Raw genomic sequence first — 15,805 nt, 5'->3', positions numbered from 1 at the left:
CTCCTGCAGTGGGCAGCATAACAAAAACTTTTTTTAAAAAGATCACTTTTTACCAGTCCCTTTCTTTGATTTAAGCAACCAATACCCGGGCCTATGCCCGACACCACACCTCGCCTCGGCCATTGCCACAGCCCACCTTAGCAGGTGCCTAATTGGGATTAACAGACTCTTGCTCTCTAGAGATTTCTGGAAACAGAAGGCAGAATTCAGGGAAACACGAACAGTCCCCAGGAACACCCACTGGATGACCAGCTTTCCCTACCCCTTCATCCAGGCCTTTCCCAGAACCAGGTCCGCCAGGCTCAGAGCCAGCCCCTGTGTGCAGGGTGCCCAAATCTACGGCACCCAGGAGCCCAGGGGGAGACGGCAGGGCAGGGGCCTAAAGCGACGCAGCCTAGGAGGTTCAAAGGCAGAGGTCACACCTAGTTTGGAGAGGACACGGGGGCCGGGTGGGGGTGTCTGGGGACGGCTCAAAAGGAGGATTCTTAACGAGACCCACAGGTCAGGCACCTGTACTGAGACCCTCTTGGTGGACAGCTTGCAAACATGATGATACCTCTCCCTGAGGAGTTCAGCCTGGGTTCCCTTGACCAGGTCCCAGGGACCTAACCCAGAGATGGCTTCAGGGCCCAGGACGTCCATCCCACCCCGTGGCCCCAGACCTTGGTGCTTCCTGAGTCATCAAGGTCAGTTCTCCCTTCGGCTGCCATCACCCCCTTCAGCAAGGGCGGGAATGAACTTTCTGGCCAAGGGCTCAGACTAAAGAGAACAAATGGGAAGGGTGGGCTCGCAGGGAAGGAGGGTGTGTGTGTAGAGAAATCTGACCTGCCTGTGAATCTACCCTTAGCGTCAAAGTGCCTCATGACCAAGGGAGAGTCATTTTCAATCCCATCGTCAATATCCATCCAGTAGGACGGTTTATGAAGAACGAGACGCTTCGTATTAAGTGCCTGGTCCAGAGTTGGCGTTCCCAGTGTGCGTTCCTTTCGCCTCCCCACGTCCCACCTCTCGGCTGACCCCAGGGCCTTCCTGGCTCACTGAGGCCACACTTCCCAGCCCAACACCAGGCACCTCTTGGAGTTCACAGCTCTTTTCTTTACTCACTAAATTCACAAGTCCAAGGTCCTTTTTATTAAATCAGAATATGGAAGATTCAGGCACAGATCTGTTGGCTAAAAAGGTTATTCTGTCCGTGATTAATTTTTCGCAGACATTGTCCACAGCCTGACATTTCAAGAAGTCTCCTCGATATACAGAATCTCTTTGAAACAGGCACCTCACCTCCCTCATTACCCTCCTTTCCATTTGGCACCGGCAGAAGTAGGTCTACAACTACTCAAATGTTGGGCTCGTGCTGCGAACCGATCGGGGGGTTCTGGCTTGTTCCAGCCAAGGAGGAACCCTCACATAAAGACCACCGCCAGACGCTGGCTGCGTCAGCGTGGATACCGAGGGCCACTGAACACACGAGTTCTCTGCGGGCTTGACTCTCATTCCTGGCCTCTTCCTAACCCTAACCTGATGGCCCCTTTGGGGACCCACCCTCCCCCACTCTCACAGGATGGCTGCAGCAAGCCTACTGGCCCATCCGTCTCCCTGACCACAGCAGCAGGTTCAGGGAGGGACACAGACCCAAGTCAGGACAGTGGGGTCTGTGCTGGCTGCTGGGCAATGTCTCTTCCTTCTGCTGGATCTCAGCTGACAGACACCAGCTTGGAGGCCGAGGGCTGCCCTGGGGGAAGCCCACCTGAGAGTGAGGGCATGCAGGAAAGCAGAGCTGGGGGCAGATTCCCAATCATGTCATCTGAGTCCCTGGATACTCTACACTGTGCAGACATATGGAAGAAACAAATCCCCTGCACCCTGTTGTTTTGGGTTTTTTTAATAAATTTATTTTATTTATTGATTTATTTTGGCTGCTTTTGTTCTTTGTTGCCGTGCGCGTCTTTCTCTAGTTGTGGCGAGCGGGGGCTACTCTTTGTTGCGGTGCACGGGCTTCTCACTGAAGTGGCTTCTCTTGTTGCAGAGCACAGGCTCTAGGCACTCGGGCTTCAGTAGTTGTGGCGCACGGGCTTAGTTGCTCCGCGGCATGTGGGAGCTTCCCGGACCAGGGCTCAAACCCGTGTCCCCTGCATTGGCAGGCGGATTCTTAACCACTGCGCCACCAGGGAAGCCCCACACCCTGTTTTTCTTTTTTTTTTTTTTTGCTTATGTTAATTTACATCGGGTTTCAACATCACCAGCAACTGAGAGTGTCCCGACTCTAGCTCATTTTTGAAAGTCTTTCTATCAATCACAAAACGGCAATGGCAGAGCTGCATGGCCCTGGGTAGTCTCCTCACCTCTGTGAGGATCCACAGAGGACCAGCACACCCCCTCCTTTATACTATTTATCTCCTGCAGATCCCACGCATTTGAGAGACTTGTATCCACCACACCGCATTAGTAACTGATGCTCATTTTATCATGAAATGGGAGGAGAGTCCCCAGGATGCTGTCCCCTCCCCCCAGCACAGCCCATCTCCATTTTCCTGCGTCTCTCACGGTCCCACCAGCCTTTACGGAGATGATCTGTGTCCCGCAGGTCTGACCCATCTCCATCCCCCAGTGTCAGACACAGCTCAGCAAAAGCTGAACAGACGGGAGGGGTGGACAGGGGACCGACAAGGGAATGGTCTCAAGCTTTCATCTCTGTCTCCCCAAATCCTTGCACAGGGCCTGGAACACAGCACACTCTTGGCCTGGAGACTGAACTGCCAAGCTCACCTCCCTGATCTGAGCAGGTTCTGAGTAGAAACAGACAAAGGTGAGTGGCGAGCAAGTCATGCTCCCACTCGTCACCCACCCCAGGGCCGTGGGCTGGGGAGCCTCAGGCGTCCCTTCCCAGAAGTCCCGAGGGCTCTGCCAGCTCCCCAGAGACGGCTGAGAGCAAGAGAGAAGCTGGCTTCCATTCTCCACAACTGCTGAGATCTAGATTTGCTGGAGCACATTGTTTAAATGGTTGAACGCACGCCAAAGGCTCTTAAGAGAAGAGCACAATCTGAAACACACAGGAACTATGATGCCATACTCCTGTCTCTAGGAGCTGCTGCCCTTCCACTGCCTCACTCGCTGGCCCTGGACAAGGCCTTAGGCTCCCTAAGGCCTTAGGCCTTAGAGTCCCTGGTCCTCTCCTGACACCCACCACGTGGGCTGCGGTGAAGGGAAAGGTGATAAGAGCCCCAGGGCATCCCACGTGTCCTCCTCATCGCTGTGGGCGGCTGGGTCACCTTGCACCAGGGGCTGTCCCAGCAGCCTTCGTGATGCTGACTCTGGTTCTCATGAACACACAAGGAGGACAATCCCTGCGACCCCGTCTTTTCCAGGGGCTGGCTAAGCTCCAAGGCGGGGGTCCCGGGCAGGAGGTCTGAGCTTCCCACAGGCCCAAGCAGTGGTCATGGACCTCGCCCATCATCACTCACCCAGCAGACGTTTACTGAGCATTGGCCCCGGGCCAGTCTGAGCTCCAGGAGCCAAGGGCACTGAGCTGAAGGAGGCAGGACCCCCGCCCCCCCTACCCGCCCAGGGGCCAGACGGGGACAATCACAGTCCAGCAGTGCAGGCTCAGGGGGGCGGCGGAGGTACCAGGCATCATCAATCCTGATGGCAGGGGCTTCCTGGAAGAGGTGACACCCAAGACTTGGAATGCAAAGGGGAGGTTAAAGGTAAGGGATGAAGGGCATGCTGCCAAGTTTCCAAAGGTCCCAGGAAGCCACCAGGCCGGAGACAGCCTCACCGCCCCTGCCATCTGTCCTCACGACAGGTCATCCTGGAGTGAGGGGATCGGAGTGATGGCCTGACAACCAGACAGACCAGGGCTTCAGTCAGGGTCAGGATAAAATAACGCGTGTACAAAACTCCCTAACTCTTCACTAGCCAGCACCTTGACCGGACAAGGAGAGAGCGCGTCGTTTGTGGCTGTGGCCTTGTCCCCAGGACAGCAGGGACTCAGCGCTCCGCATCCCCTCCCGCACCACATCGTCTCCTGACCTTCCCAATCCCGCCGTCCCGCCCTGAACCCCGCTGGGAAACTGCCCCGCCCACGCCCTGCACCCACCTGGCAGCTCCAGCCAGAGACCTGGAGTCAGCCCAGCTTCCGGGGGCCCCTCCACCTGCCACGGGCCTCCCTGCTGGCCTCGGCTCCCACGGGTCATCTCCACGTAACAGAGGTCATGCCGCTCCTCTGGTTTAAATCCTCTAACGTTCCCCAGAACACCCATTCTCCTTATCCCGACCATTTGAGACCCCACTCAGTTGGCCGACCTCTTGACCCTGCGTCCAACCCCTGCCCAGAGCCATCAGCCTGGGAGCCCTTTGTGCCCTGCACGTGGCGGCGGGCCCTGCCTGCCTTGCCCACTGTCTCCTGCACCCGCTGAGCAGGCAGGCCCTCAGTCAACACTGGGGTGAACGTTTCCTGATGTGTCCAATTCAGTGACAGTGACGCCACAGAGAGAAGTGAGGCAGCAGGGCCCAGCTGTGGCGGGCCGGGACCCCGAGGGTGCCAACTGGCCCAGCGCTTGCTCAGTGCTCCCCGCCCCTCCCCTCGGGGTCAGAAGCCAAACAGAGACCACATGTGTTTCCTGACTCTTCTTATCTGAAACTGGCAGTCTTGACTTGGTCCGTCCTCTGAGGCCGTTTTGCTTCACCCAGATTGAAACCAAGTGCGTTCCCAGCCCCCGTCTCCTGGCCCCACAGCTGTGGGGTGTTTGTGGCTGGACAGAGATTCCAGATCAGGCCCTGGCCTGCCCAGAGGCCTTGGAGACGAAGCAGAGAACGCAGTGATCTTTGAAGGAGATATGGAGATCAGAAGAGCCCAGTGGGGCGTGTTTCTGGGGACAATCAGGCACTAGTCCAGCGTGATGGAGCCGCAGAGCTCAGGCCCTCTTCACCCAGAGCTCGGAGGTCCCTGCAGCTCCGCTGGGCATGGGAGCAGCGTGGGACAGGAGACTGGGATCACCCCTGTGCCCATCACTCAGCACTGGCTGCTTTGGTAAGTTGATGGCTCAGTTTCCTCATCTCTAGATGGGGACAAGAACAGAGTCTCCCTCTCGAGCTACCGTAAGGGGTCACGTGAAGCCCCCAGGTCTGCAGTGCACATGGCAGACGCTCCCCACCACGGGTCTGGGGCCCCTGCATGGGGCAGGGGCAGTGCTGAGCTGGGGGTGCTCACCTCAGGCAGCCGGCTTCTCAAGGGGGAAAACGAAACGGCAAGGCTGGGCGAGCTGGAGAAGGGCGGGGCGCGGCCGGGGACTTCCCTAACTCATACAGAGCATCTGGAGCAGCGGCGGCCGAGAGAGTCACGGCGTCCTGCCTCGTGCAGGACACAAGGAAGCACGTGGGCGCACATGCACACGTGCGCACACGCACGCACGCACAGCTTGCAGCACAACAGCCTCCTGGGGGAGAGAAGAATCCGACGCACACGTGAAGCCCCTACACCCAGACACACAGAGCCTGGAGCTGACACTGAGACCGGTCGCCCAAGAGGGACTGAGTGGGGCCGTGAAACTGGAAGGCTGCCCCGACATGCGAGGCAACACCCCAGGAGAAGCCTGAATAGGAAATGAGATGGGCTCGGGGGGCAGGAGGCTTGATGACATCCACGAAACACATCAAGCTCCAGGCACGGATGCTCTCTGCGCCACCGGGCAGGCACCTAAGGGACAAGGGGCCTTGACTCAGCACCTCGCCCCATGCGCCATGCTCAGAGCACAGGGTCCTAGCACGTGGACTCCACATGGCTGGTATGACTGCGCCCACTTTACAGATACAGAGACAGGCTCAGCGAGGCCTCCCAACTCCCTCAAGGGCACACAGCTCAAGGCCACCAGCCCAGCCAAGCGTCCCACCTCAGCCATCCCGGCACCATCTTCCTGCACCACCTCATGGCCCCGACACTCAGTAAATAAACAGCTCATGTGGACAGACGTACTCCAGAGTCCCGGCTGGGGTGCACTGGCACCAAACCACAGAGCGTTTTTCAAACTACAGACTTCGACCCAGAAGGTCACGGAACCAATTTTACTGCCCACAAGCAGCATTTGTTTTTAAATAAAAGCAACAGAATGGAGACTATCAGACAGCAACACACACACTAAGGACAAGTATGGTTTTGGAAATTTCCGTTCCCACTGGATGTGTGCGTGTGTGCGTGCAGGCCCGTGGGTGTGTGAGTCCGGTTACGACAGCACATGTCTTTCTTGCTGTGGGAGGAGGTCAGAAAGTCGAAGAGGCGGCAGTGCCTTGAGAGCTGGGTAGGATTTCAACAGGTGGAGATGGCGATAGCATATTTTGGGCAGAGGTTCCCATGTGGCAAAGGGGAGGTGGGGGAACAGGGAAGGCGGAGGCGGATTTGAAGAACGTGGGATGGTCTCGGTGAGCAGGAAGGAGAGGGCGGTGATCCATGGAAAGAAGTCACAGGGCTTTCACCACCCACAGAGCTTTTAGACCTGATGTCCCCAGCGGGCTCCGTTCTGATCGCCGCACCTGTAATTGGAGCCAAGGTCCCTACTTCACAGGTTTGGTCGCTGTGAGAATAAGACAGACGCACTGAGAAGCACTCGGTGGATTATTAGAAAAAGTAACGCCGATACCAGCTATGTTTTCCCCAAATATCACAGCCAGAGGTCCAGGGATCCTCCCTTTCTTGGAACTCACAGTAGACTTGAGGATTTTTCCCTACAACAGCCCCGAAAGCACAGAGGAGCCTCTCACACAAGGCTCCTGTTACAGTCCGTTGCCTGGTCCTGCCCCCGCTCACTCCTGGTGTAGCTCAAATCGCAGGCCAGACACGAGAGCATCACCAATCCGAGCCTTCCTTCCTCGCTGCCACCCCGTCACCTGGAGGCCCGGGGCTCTCTCTACCCCAAGTCCACCCCCGGCGAGGCCATTTCTTCCCGCTGGCCCTGCCCGTGCTGTGCCCTCTCCCCAGGCTCACTCTTGCTCAGGCGTCATCTCTTCCCACAGAGCAGGGCCCCACCTCCCCAGTGCCAGGCCCAGGGCCACTTCTATGCTCCCCATGAGACCGTGGACTCCTTGGAGACAGGGGGCAGGCCTGACTCACCTGTGCTGCCGATGGCCACTCAGGGCCAGCAAAGGGCCGTGCTCAGTGAGCAGCAGGTGGACAGAGGACAGACCAAACCCTGGTGTCCCTCCCCCAATGTCAGCAAGGCTGCCAGCACCACAACCAGCTGTCGCGTCGCACCCGGGTCCTCACACTGTCTCATCTCTTCGCCTGGGAGGTGCCTCCTGGGACAGAGTGGAAACCTGAGGAGGCCCAGAAGTGGACTGGGGGGGAGGGGAAGCCCTTGGAAGCCTGGCCTGGGGATGGAGGATGGTGGTCCAGAGGGCAGCGGGGACCTGGGCCTGGGCCCAGGCATATTGCAGGCTGGTAGCCAGTCCCCAGGGGGAGTGGCCACGTGGGGCCCCCAGACCGGGCAGAGCTGCCTGACTGAATGGCCCCTGAGCAGTGGCCACGGTGGACAGGGAACAACATGGGCTGCCCCGAGTGCTGGGCGGGCCAGCTGGGGTGGGGAAGACTTCCTCCTGCCACCTCCCCCCATACGGTGCCTGGTGGGGACCCTGAGCAGGTGGGAGCTAGTGCTTTTGATTATAAATAAAATAAGGAAACGTGAAGTCTGCTGCAGCCCAAGTTTGTGAACTTAGGAGCAAAGCCCGCTGCAAGGTGAGAGTCGAGGGGCCCTGAGTGGAGCAGGTGGGCCCCCGACCACAGGGGGTGCCCTGCAGGAGGAACCTCGCAGGGGTGTCTGGACCACGTGCCAGGACTCGGGTGCTCGCCCTGCTCCTAGAACACCCCCGGGGGAGGACAGTCCAGCTTCTCAGGCCCCATCCCCTTACCTGTTCCATCCACCCTTTCTTGGCTCCTGGCATGCGAGGCCTGGGGCATGGCCGAGGCAGTCGTGTCTCTCACATCTCGTCCAGGTCCAACCTGGGGTCCGGGAGCTCGGGGCGTCCCACTCTTCTCCTGCTCCACCGAGGTGGTGGCATTGAGCCGTGAGCGGGCCTGGGGCTGTTGTGGCAGCGGTGGAGACCGTGGGCCAGAGGGGCTCGGAGGACAGGCACCGGAGGCCATTCTGCAGTGAGAAAAGCGGAGGGTCAGACACAGGAGGCCAGCCAAGCCCAGTCTGCTCTGGCCTCTAGTTTCTGGTAAAGAGAGGGGACGGACAAGGGAAACAGGGTGGGGGCTGCCCAGCATTCTATGTGATCTCATTCAACCTCACAACAGCCCCCGTAAGACACTCCCATTTTACAGAGCAGGAACTCGAGGGAGGAAACACTCAAGGCCGGCTGGCTGGGCAAGTCCCACAGCAGGCATGAGCCGGGCCCTAAGTCTCAAGGCCTTGGGTCCCTGCCTCACCAGGCATGAGCCACGGGACCTCGGGTGTGCTCATCTGAGAAGTGGGGATGTAGAATGTCGCGAGGATTCAGTGAGATGGTCCACACAGGGCACAGTGCCTGGCTGTGCTGGGATGAAAGCTGGCCTCCGAGTACGTCCACCCAAAATCTGTGAAGGAGACCTTGTTTGGAAGAAGGGGTCCTTGCAGATGCAGTCACGGATCTTGACATGAGATCATCCTGACTTAGGGTGGGCCCTAATCCAGTGACTGGTATCCTTATAAGAAGAGGGAAACACACAGACACAGAGAGGAGGGCACCATGTGAAGTAGGAGGCAGAGGTCAGACAGATGCAGCTGCACGCCCACGGATGCCAAGGATCGCCAGCAACACCCGAAGCCAGGAGAGGCGAGGGAGGACTCTCGCTCAGAGCCTCCAGGAGCAACCAGCCCCGCCGACATCCTGATCGCGGACTTCTGCCTCCAGAACTATGAGACAATAAATTTCTATTGTTTAAAGCCACCCAGTTTCTGTAACTTTCTTATATGAGCCCTAGGGAATGAATACACTGGCACAGAGTGAAAGTTAAATAAATGTGAGGAGAGGGGAAGGGGAAGAGGAGGGATAGGGAGGGCGAGGGGAGGAGGGAAGGGAGGGGAGAGGGGGAGCGAAATGGGGAGGGGAAGAGAAGGGGGGAACACAGCCCCTGGAGCCAGGATGTAGTCAGACCTGCCCGCCTCCCAAGCCCTCCACGCTAGGCCTGAACCACAGAACAAATATCAGGGAACACGAATGCACCAGATGTGAACACACACTAGATGTGCAGTGACGGAAACCATGAAGCTGGTGTGTCAGAAGAGATGACCGGAACAGACTGGCGAGCACAGAGCGTCTACCACAGGGGAAAGGGCTCCATTAGTCAATAATGCCATTTAGCAAAACAGCAAAAACCACCACTGACACAATTAAGGGCAACCATGAGCCCCAGACCGTGGAGCTGAGAGCTCTAGGAGTTCCCCAGCCAGGGAACCAGGATCAGACACAGACCCTGAAGAAGTCGGGACCACGTGCACTGTGCGGGGGATCCCCAAGGATCCCATGACCCTCACCGCAGCCTCAGGGCCATATCCATCCTCTTCACTGAGATGAGGAAATGAGCACAGAGCAGGGAAAGCCCAGCAATGAGGAATCTGGCTCCCAGACTAACCCGTCGTAGCTGTCGCGCTTGGCTGTGTCCACCAGCTCTGTGGTCCTGAGCAGGCCACGTCCCTCTCTGCACCTCAGTTTCCTCAACTGTAAATGGGGACAATCGTCTTACACTTGGGGACACTGTGAGGACCACATGAGACCAGAGGCCACAAGGGACCAGGTTCCCAGGCATCCCCAGTGCCCAGCTCCAAGCTCTGAGACTGCCCCGAGCCTGCCAGAGTGGCTGCCTGACACGTGTCTGCAGACTGCTGACACAGCAAGAGTCGGAGGGGGCCCCAGGCGCCACACGCCACTTCCCCGGGGCTACACAACCAGGTCTGCTCCATTCCTACTAGAGATGGGTCCCAGAGATCAGATCTCTGTCCGCCAAAGAACCCTGGAGATTTCAATCTGGACATTCCTCCCTCAGAGGGACTGAGCCCTTATTTTAAAACATCCCTCTGGCTGCAAACCAAAAGCATGTCAAGCCACATGGATCTGCTTGGAAACCAACACAGTGCTTGGTGCTATTTCCAAACACCAGGTTTCCCGGAACCAAACAAAGAGGCAACTTTTGTGAAATTCGTCATCTGCCTGCACGTGCAGACCCATTGGGCAGGTGGCCAGCTGTGGGCGGGGAAAGTCAGCCGGTGATTTAGCAGACAACCCAGTTGTGTGGGTCACTGGCTGACCCGAGACAAACCACATGGAGCCTGAAATTCCGACCTGGAATTTCAGGAAAACACAGGTTCTGGCTGGCCTGTTGGGCTAAGTATTAGGCATGTCACATTACAATCAAAATACTACTGTTTAAAGTAAAATCTCTGCTTAGTGAGAATGGATGAATAAAGGAGGATTAATTTTCAGGTTCCCTGAGAGTTGGCCAAACCCTTTTTGAATCAAAGGCCTTGTTATTTTAAAACAAACGAAATGATCCATTGCCATGGATGGGTCACAGGGAGGATCACAGGTGATCTCCCGGTGGAGGGACCCGCATGGTGTCTGGCGCTTTCTTTTCTGTCTTCTTTCCTGTGACACTGGGGCCCCTGAAGGCAGGGGCTACATCTCATCCACTCAGAATACCTGCCTGCTTGCCTTGCAAGGTATACCCGAGGCAGCCTGGCCTGGGGGAAGGAGCCCGGCTGGGGAAGAGCCTGCCCCATCTCGCTGTGTGATTGGAAGCAGGTCCCTCCCTCCAGCCTGGCCCCAGAATCCCGAATCCAGACTCCTGACTGCAGGATGAGAGCATCAGCGTCCCACTCCACCCCAGCTCCAAGACTCTTCCGATGCCTACGAGTGGGGCAGTCAATCCACACTGCCGCCCCACGACCAGAGCAATGGCTTGGAACCTGTCGTTGTGTAAGATCCAGAAAACCAGAGTGGCCGGCATTCTTTCCACATGAGCACCCAGGCATATTTTTATCCCATCAAAACACAAAAGGCCAACATCACGGAGCTCGGCTGAGGGGCTGCCACCCCCTGAGAGGGCTGCTAGGATCATACACCTACTGACATGCGGAGACTGATCTCACGCGGACTTCAGCCCAAGCTCTCTAACCCTTGCTCAGGCTGGCCCCACTCTGCTGTCCCCCCAGGGGGGCCACCCCGACCTCTGAAACAAGCCCCCATGGGAAGCCTTAAGGATGTTCACACACCCTCTGAGCGGAGCCTCCACCAGCAGGATCCCAGACCAGGGGAAAAACCAGGGATGCCCACGGTTTCACATTCAGCCCACTTGCTGCTCCCCCACATCCATGTGCCACCGTGGACCTCCACGCCTTTGCTCTTACAGAGCACCTCTCTGGTGTCCATCACAGCTGTACTTTCCAGCACCGTCCAGAGAGGGCAGGTGTGAAACTCACAGCCCCTCCAGATGGTGCTACACTATATAGCTGTTAACCAGGACCTGTATATGAACGTTTAAAGATAAGGAAATGTTGGGCTTCCCTGGTGGCGCAGTGGTTGAGAGTCCACCTGTCGATGCAGGGGACACGGGTTCGTGCCCCGGTCTGGGAGGATCCCACATGCCACGGAGCGGCTGGGCCCGTGAGCCATGGCCGCTGAGCCTGCGTGTCCGGAGCCTGTGCTCCGCAATGGGAGAGGCCACAACAGTGAGAGGCCCACGTACCGCAACCAAACAAAACAAAACAAAACAAAAAAAGATAAGGAAATGTTTGTATGACGCTGTTAAGTGGGATCTAAAGCAGCATGAGCTATTGATCTGAGCCTATTTAGGATGAAAACAAAATTCATGTGCACAAAAAGATGGAAGAAAATGCCCCCACAATGGTTATACTATGTCTGAGTGAAGAGACTACAGGTAGTTTTATTTTATTCTTTTTCTAAATGTACTTCCCTAATTCTCTATAATGAACGTGCAAGGTTTTTGGAATTACCACAAAATGTTATTCTAAAACCCGTCTGTGACTGAGCCTGAAGGGAGAGGGCCCAGGGGTTCCCAGGGTCTGGGATGTCTGCTCTGGATAGCCCAGCAGCCTGGCACAGGGCTACTCCTCAAGACAAGGGCACATAGCCCTTGGAGGTACCTATTTTTGCCCCAGAGTATTAAGGGCCAAACCAAGGAACATTCCGGCTCCACCCAATGTGCCAAGTTCCCAGGACTAAGCGGGAATAAGCTGGGAATGCTCCTCGCCTGGCCGGGGTGGGTCAGCGCGTATGGACTGTGGGCCGATCCTGTGCCGGGCCCCAACTTGGGTCTCCCGGGCCCCAGAGAGGATCCTATAGGACCTGCCTTGGAGAACTCAGTCCAGATGGGAAGGATGACACCCAAACTGACAACCACAAAGAGGGAGCTCTTGGGGGCTGCAAGCACAGAAGGGGGCCACACTCAGCGGTGGAAAAGGGGCGGGGTGGGGATTCTGGATGAGTGGCCTTGACTAAAGCTTTAGGACAAGCAGACATGAGCCAGGCAAGGGTGAAGGGAGGGAGGAATGGAGGTGTGTGGGCATTTCAGTGAGGGACTGCCCAGGAGAAAGGGCAACGGACATGGCTTAAAGGCAACATGGCTGGGAAGGTGCGGAAGTGACTCTGGGGCAGGCGCACAGGAAGGAGAAAAGAGGCTGAGCGGGCAGCTGGAACCTGGGGCAGGTCCCGAGGGCCTGAACAAGTGCCAGGCTTAGTGTGGGGTTGAGCCTAGGGCAGAAGGAAATGCAGGCTGGTGCTGTAGGGCAGTGGCCGTTAAAGAACCATCAGGGCTGTATGGGGATGGCCCAGGGAGACCAGAGAGGGAGCTGGGTGGTCTTCCAGGGAAAGTGAGGAGGCCTGGCCGAGGGCAGGCATCTGAGTGCACTCCTGGGCCAGGAGAAACAGAAGCAACACCCACTGAATGTGGGCAGGGGGGAGCAGAATGGGGCCTGATTTGTGCCCCGGGGCCATGGTGTTGGTGCCACTTGTGAGAGGGGACCTGGGAGAGGGGAGGGAGCCATATGAGGCGTAGAGCAAGCTAGCTGTCGTAATTCTTACCACCACTATCGTGGACCAGGATTTGGTCTCTGTCCCACAGCACAGGCATTTTGGGGGTCAGGGACTGAACTAGGTTCCCCTCTGTGACCAGCCCCAAAGGCCTGTCCAGCCCTGGCCTGGGAGGGGCAGGGGAGGCCTGAGTGGGGAGTCCTCCACATACCCTTCCATCCTGGGAAAGAAGATGAGATGTGGTCTCCCAGCAAACTTTCCTGTGTCCAGGCAAAGGTCCATTTGCTGGGGGAGCAAGTATATAAAGGAACGTTCTTCTGAATCCCTGATCAGATGCCGAGGGGCTCCAGTGAGAATCACAGCCCCTCGGAGACAGAGCTGATAGGACGGGCAGTGGAGAGCATGGCCTCTGGGTTTCTGTTGGCGTGGCTTCCTCACTGAGTTTGCAGTGAGGTCAGGCAGCCAGCACAGTGGGTACCCAGGGCATCGTTCCCTCAGTGATGCATCACAGCAGAAGCGAAAGCCCTTTACAAATGGGCCAAGTGCCAGGGGTCACTGTCCAAGGCGAGGAGAGGCAGGCACTGGTTCTCAGCACCTGCTCGGGGGCAGAGGTTTCCCACCAGGCTCTGCACGATCAGCTGTGGGGTTTTAACTTCCTCATGGGTCAAACAGGGATATAATTCCTACCCCTAAGACTACTGGGAGGGCCAAATACTGTACAAATGTTAGTTCCTCGGAATTTCTTAACATCAGCTACAATAAATGGTGTGAGAGGGCTCAGCTCCACCACGCCCAAAAGTCAGATTCCCCAGAAAGTTTCCATCTATCAAAACAGAAACTGATGTTCCTGAGGGCCAGGTTCACACCAGCCAGGGCCAAGGGGCTGCCACTGCCCCTCGCCATGCCTTACTGAGGAGCACCAGGGGGAGAGTAACTGCTACACAGATTCTAAGTGGGCAGTGGGGGCTTCAGCCTCAGAATCTGCCCCCTCAGGAGGGCACGTGCCCGCTTGGGGAGTGAACCCCCAGCGCGCGCACACACACACACACACACACACACACACACACACACACACAAACACAGCAGCCCCTATGAGGAGGCCCAGGCACACACACACACACACACACACACCCAGCAGCCCCTATGAGGAGGCCCAGGCACACACACACACACACACACACACACACACACACACACCCAGCAGCCCCTATGAGGAGGCCCAGGCGCGCACACACACACACACACACACACACACACGCACAAACACAGCAGCCCCTATGAGGAGGCCCAGGCACACACACACACACACACACACACACACACACCCACACACCCAGCAGCCCCTATGAGGAGGCCCAGGCACACACACACACACACACAGCAGCCCCTATGAGGAGGCCCAGGCGGCTTCCAGCGGCCTCGGGGGCACTGAGGGCGGCCCGGAGTCCTAGAGGACCAGCCGACGGCCGCGGAGGAAGGGCCATGACTGGGCAACTCGGTACAGGTGCTGTGGGACGCAGGGCAGGCGCGCCCCCTTCCACTCGCCAGCGCCACAAGCCGCCTGCCTCTGAGGCCGGTTTTCCCGCCGGCAGTGTGGTTTCTAAGCCAGGCTCGCGGGTGTGACGGTGCTCGGAGCGCGCAGTGCCCCGCGATGCCCGGGGTGCCCGGACTGGGGACGAGGGGGCGCGCACCCCGGAAGGAAGACGCGATCGAGGCCCGGGCAGGGGTTACCGTGAGCGTCGCGGAGAGGACGGGACCCCGGCCCTCCAACTTCTGGGGAACTTGCAGGGGACACTAGTACCAGCCGCCCGTCCGCTCAGATGGGGAAACTGAGGCCGAGGCGGGCTGCAACTCCGGGTGCTCCCGGTTCTCTTTCCAGCCCACCCTGCGACCGCCCCTTGCCGTGAAGTACTCACCGGCCCGCTAGTAGGCCTCACGCGGCGCCGCGACGCCCTTGGGCTTCAGAGCTCGCTGCAAAGTTGCTCGAGAGGAGCTGGACGGACCGGGTCCAAAGGGAAGCAACCGCGACCGAGCGGGCGGCGCCGCTTACAGTGGCAGCGGGAGAGCTCTGCCCACAACGAGGGCAGGGGAGGGGCGGGGCCTGGGGCGGGGCCGCAGGCTGCCCTCCACTCTCGACGCGGTCAGGAGGACGCGGCGCCGACTCGGCCCGCTGAGCGGCCGGCGTGTCTGCCAATCACTGCTCTCCTCTGCCAATCACAGAGCGCCTCGCCTGACAGCTGCCCACTGGCCCACAGGGCCTCAGAGAAGAGGTCGCCGGGTGAGCGGGTCGGACCCGCCCACAGAGAAAGTTTCCGAGTGGACTCGGGCCCTGGCTCAGACCCGGCCCTGCCACTCTACGCCCACAGACCGTCAGGTCACTGGGAAAGACGTGCACTCGGTGAGTAACAGGTGGTTGGACCCTCGGAGGAGACTCGGACCACCTTTCACTCACTACCCTGGCCCCAGCGTCCCCAAGTTCAGATTCATTATCATTGTTATTGCAATATTAACTAACACGTTGAGCGCCTACTATGCACCAGACGCCTTAATTTCGGCCTCACCAAAGATGGAGAGGGCTCCCCTAACAGAGGAACAGGGATAGGAAGATGTGGCCCATTTAAATGTGTACCTGTAACCAAGGGCTGCTTTAAATGCATGAAGTGCAACGTAGCATGCTTTCACAAGGTAAACGTGTGGCGCGAGGCTAAGGCAGTTTGGAAACCCTCCTTTCGGTTCTGCCCTGGGGTCTGAGAGGTGTGGTTTGCAGATAGGGGCAAAGGTCTATACTTGA

The 15,805-nt window shown here is 57.9% G+C and overlaps 1 protein-coding gene across 1 annotated transcript in view; it reads right to left on the bottom strand.

Annotated features, from left to right (window-relative positions):
- WFS1 (wolframin ER transmembrane glycoprotein) overlaps positions 1 to 15,100 on the bottom strand; it is a 28,400-nt gene extending 13,300 nt beyond the window's left edge. Inside the window, exons 1-2 of the mRNA XM_060012068.1 lie at positions 14,931 to 15,100; positions 7,897 to 8,132 (exon numbers count right to left, since the gene is read on the bottom strand). Coding sequence (XP_059868051.1) covers positions 7,897 to 8,131 — 235 coding nt within the window. The 5' untranslated portion in view covers position 8,132; positions 14,931 to 15,100. The remainder of the gene's footprint in view (positions 1 to 7,896; positions 8,133 to 14,930) is intronic.
- Positions 15,101 to 15,805: the final 705 nt, after the last annotated feature.

This window comes from Delphinus delphis, chromosome 5, assembly GCF_949987515.2.
Source record: "Delphinus delphis chromosome 5, mDelDel1.2, whole genome shotgun sequence".
NCBI lineage: Eukaryota > Metazoa > Chordata > Mammalia > Artiodactyla > Delphinidae > Delphinus > Delphinus delphis.
This window is presented reverse-complemented; position numbering and strand designations above follow the sequence as displayed.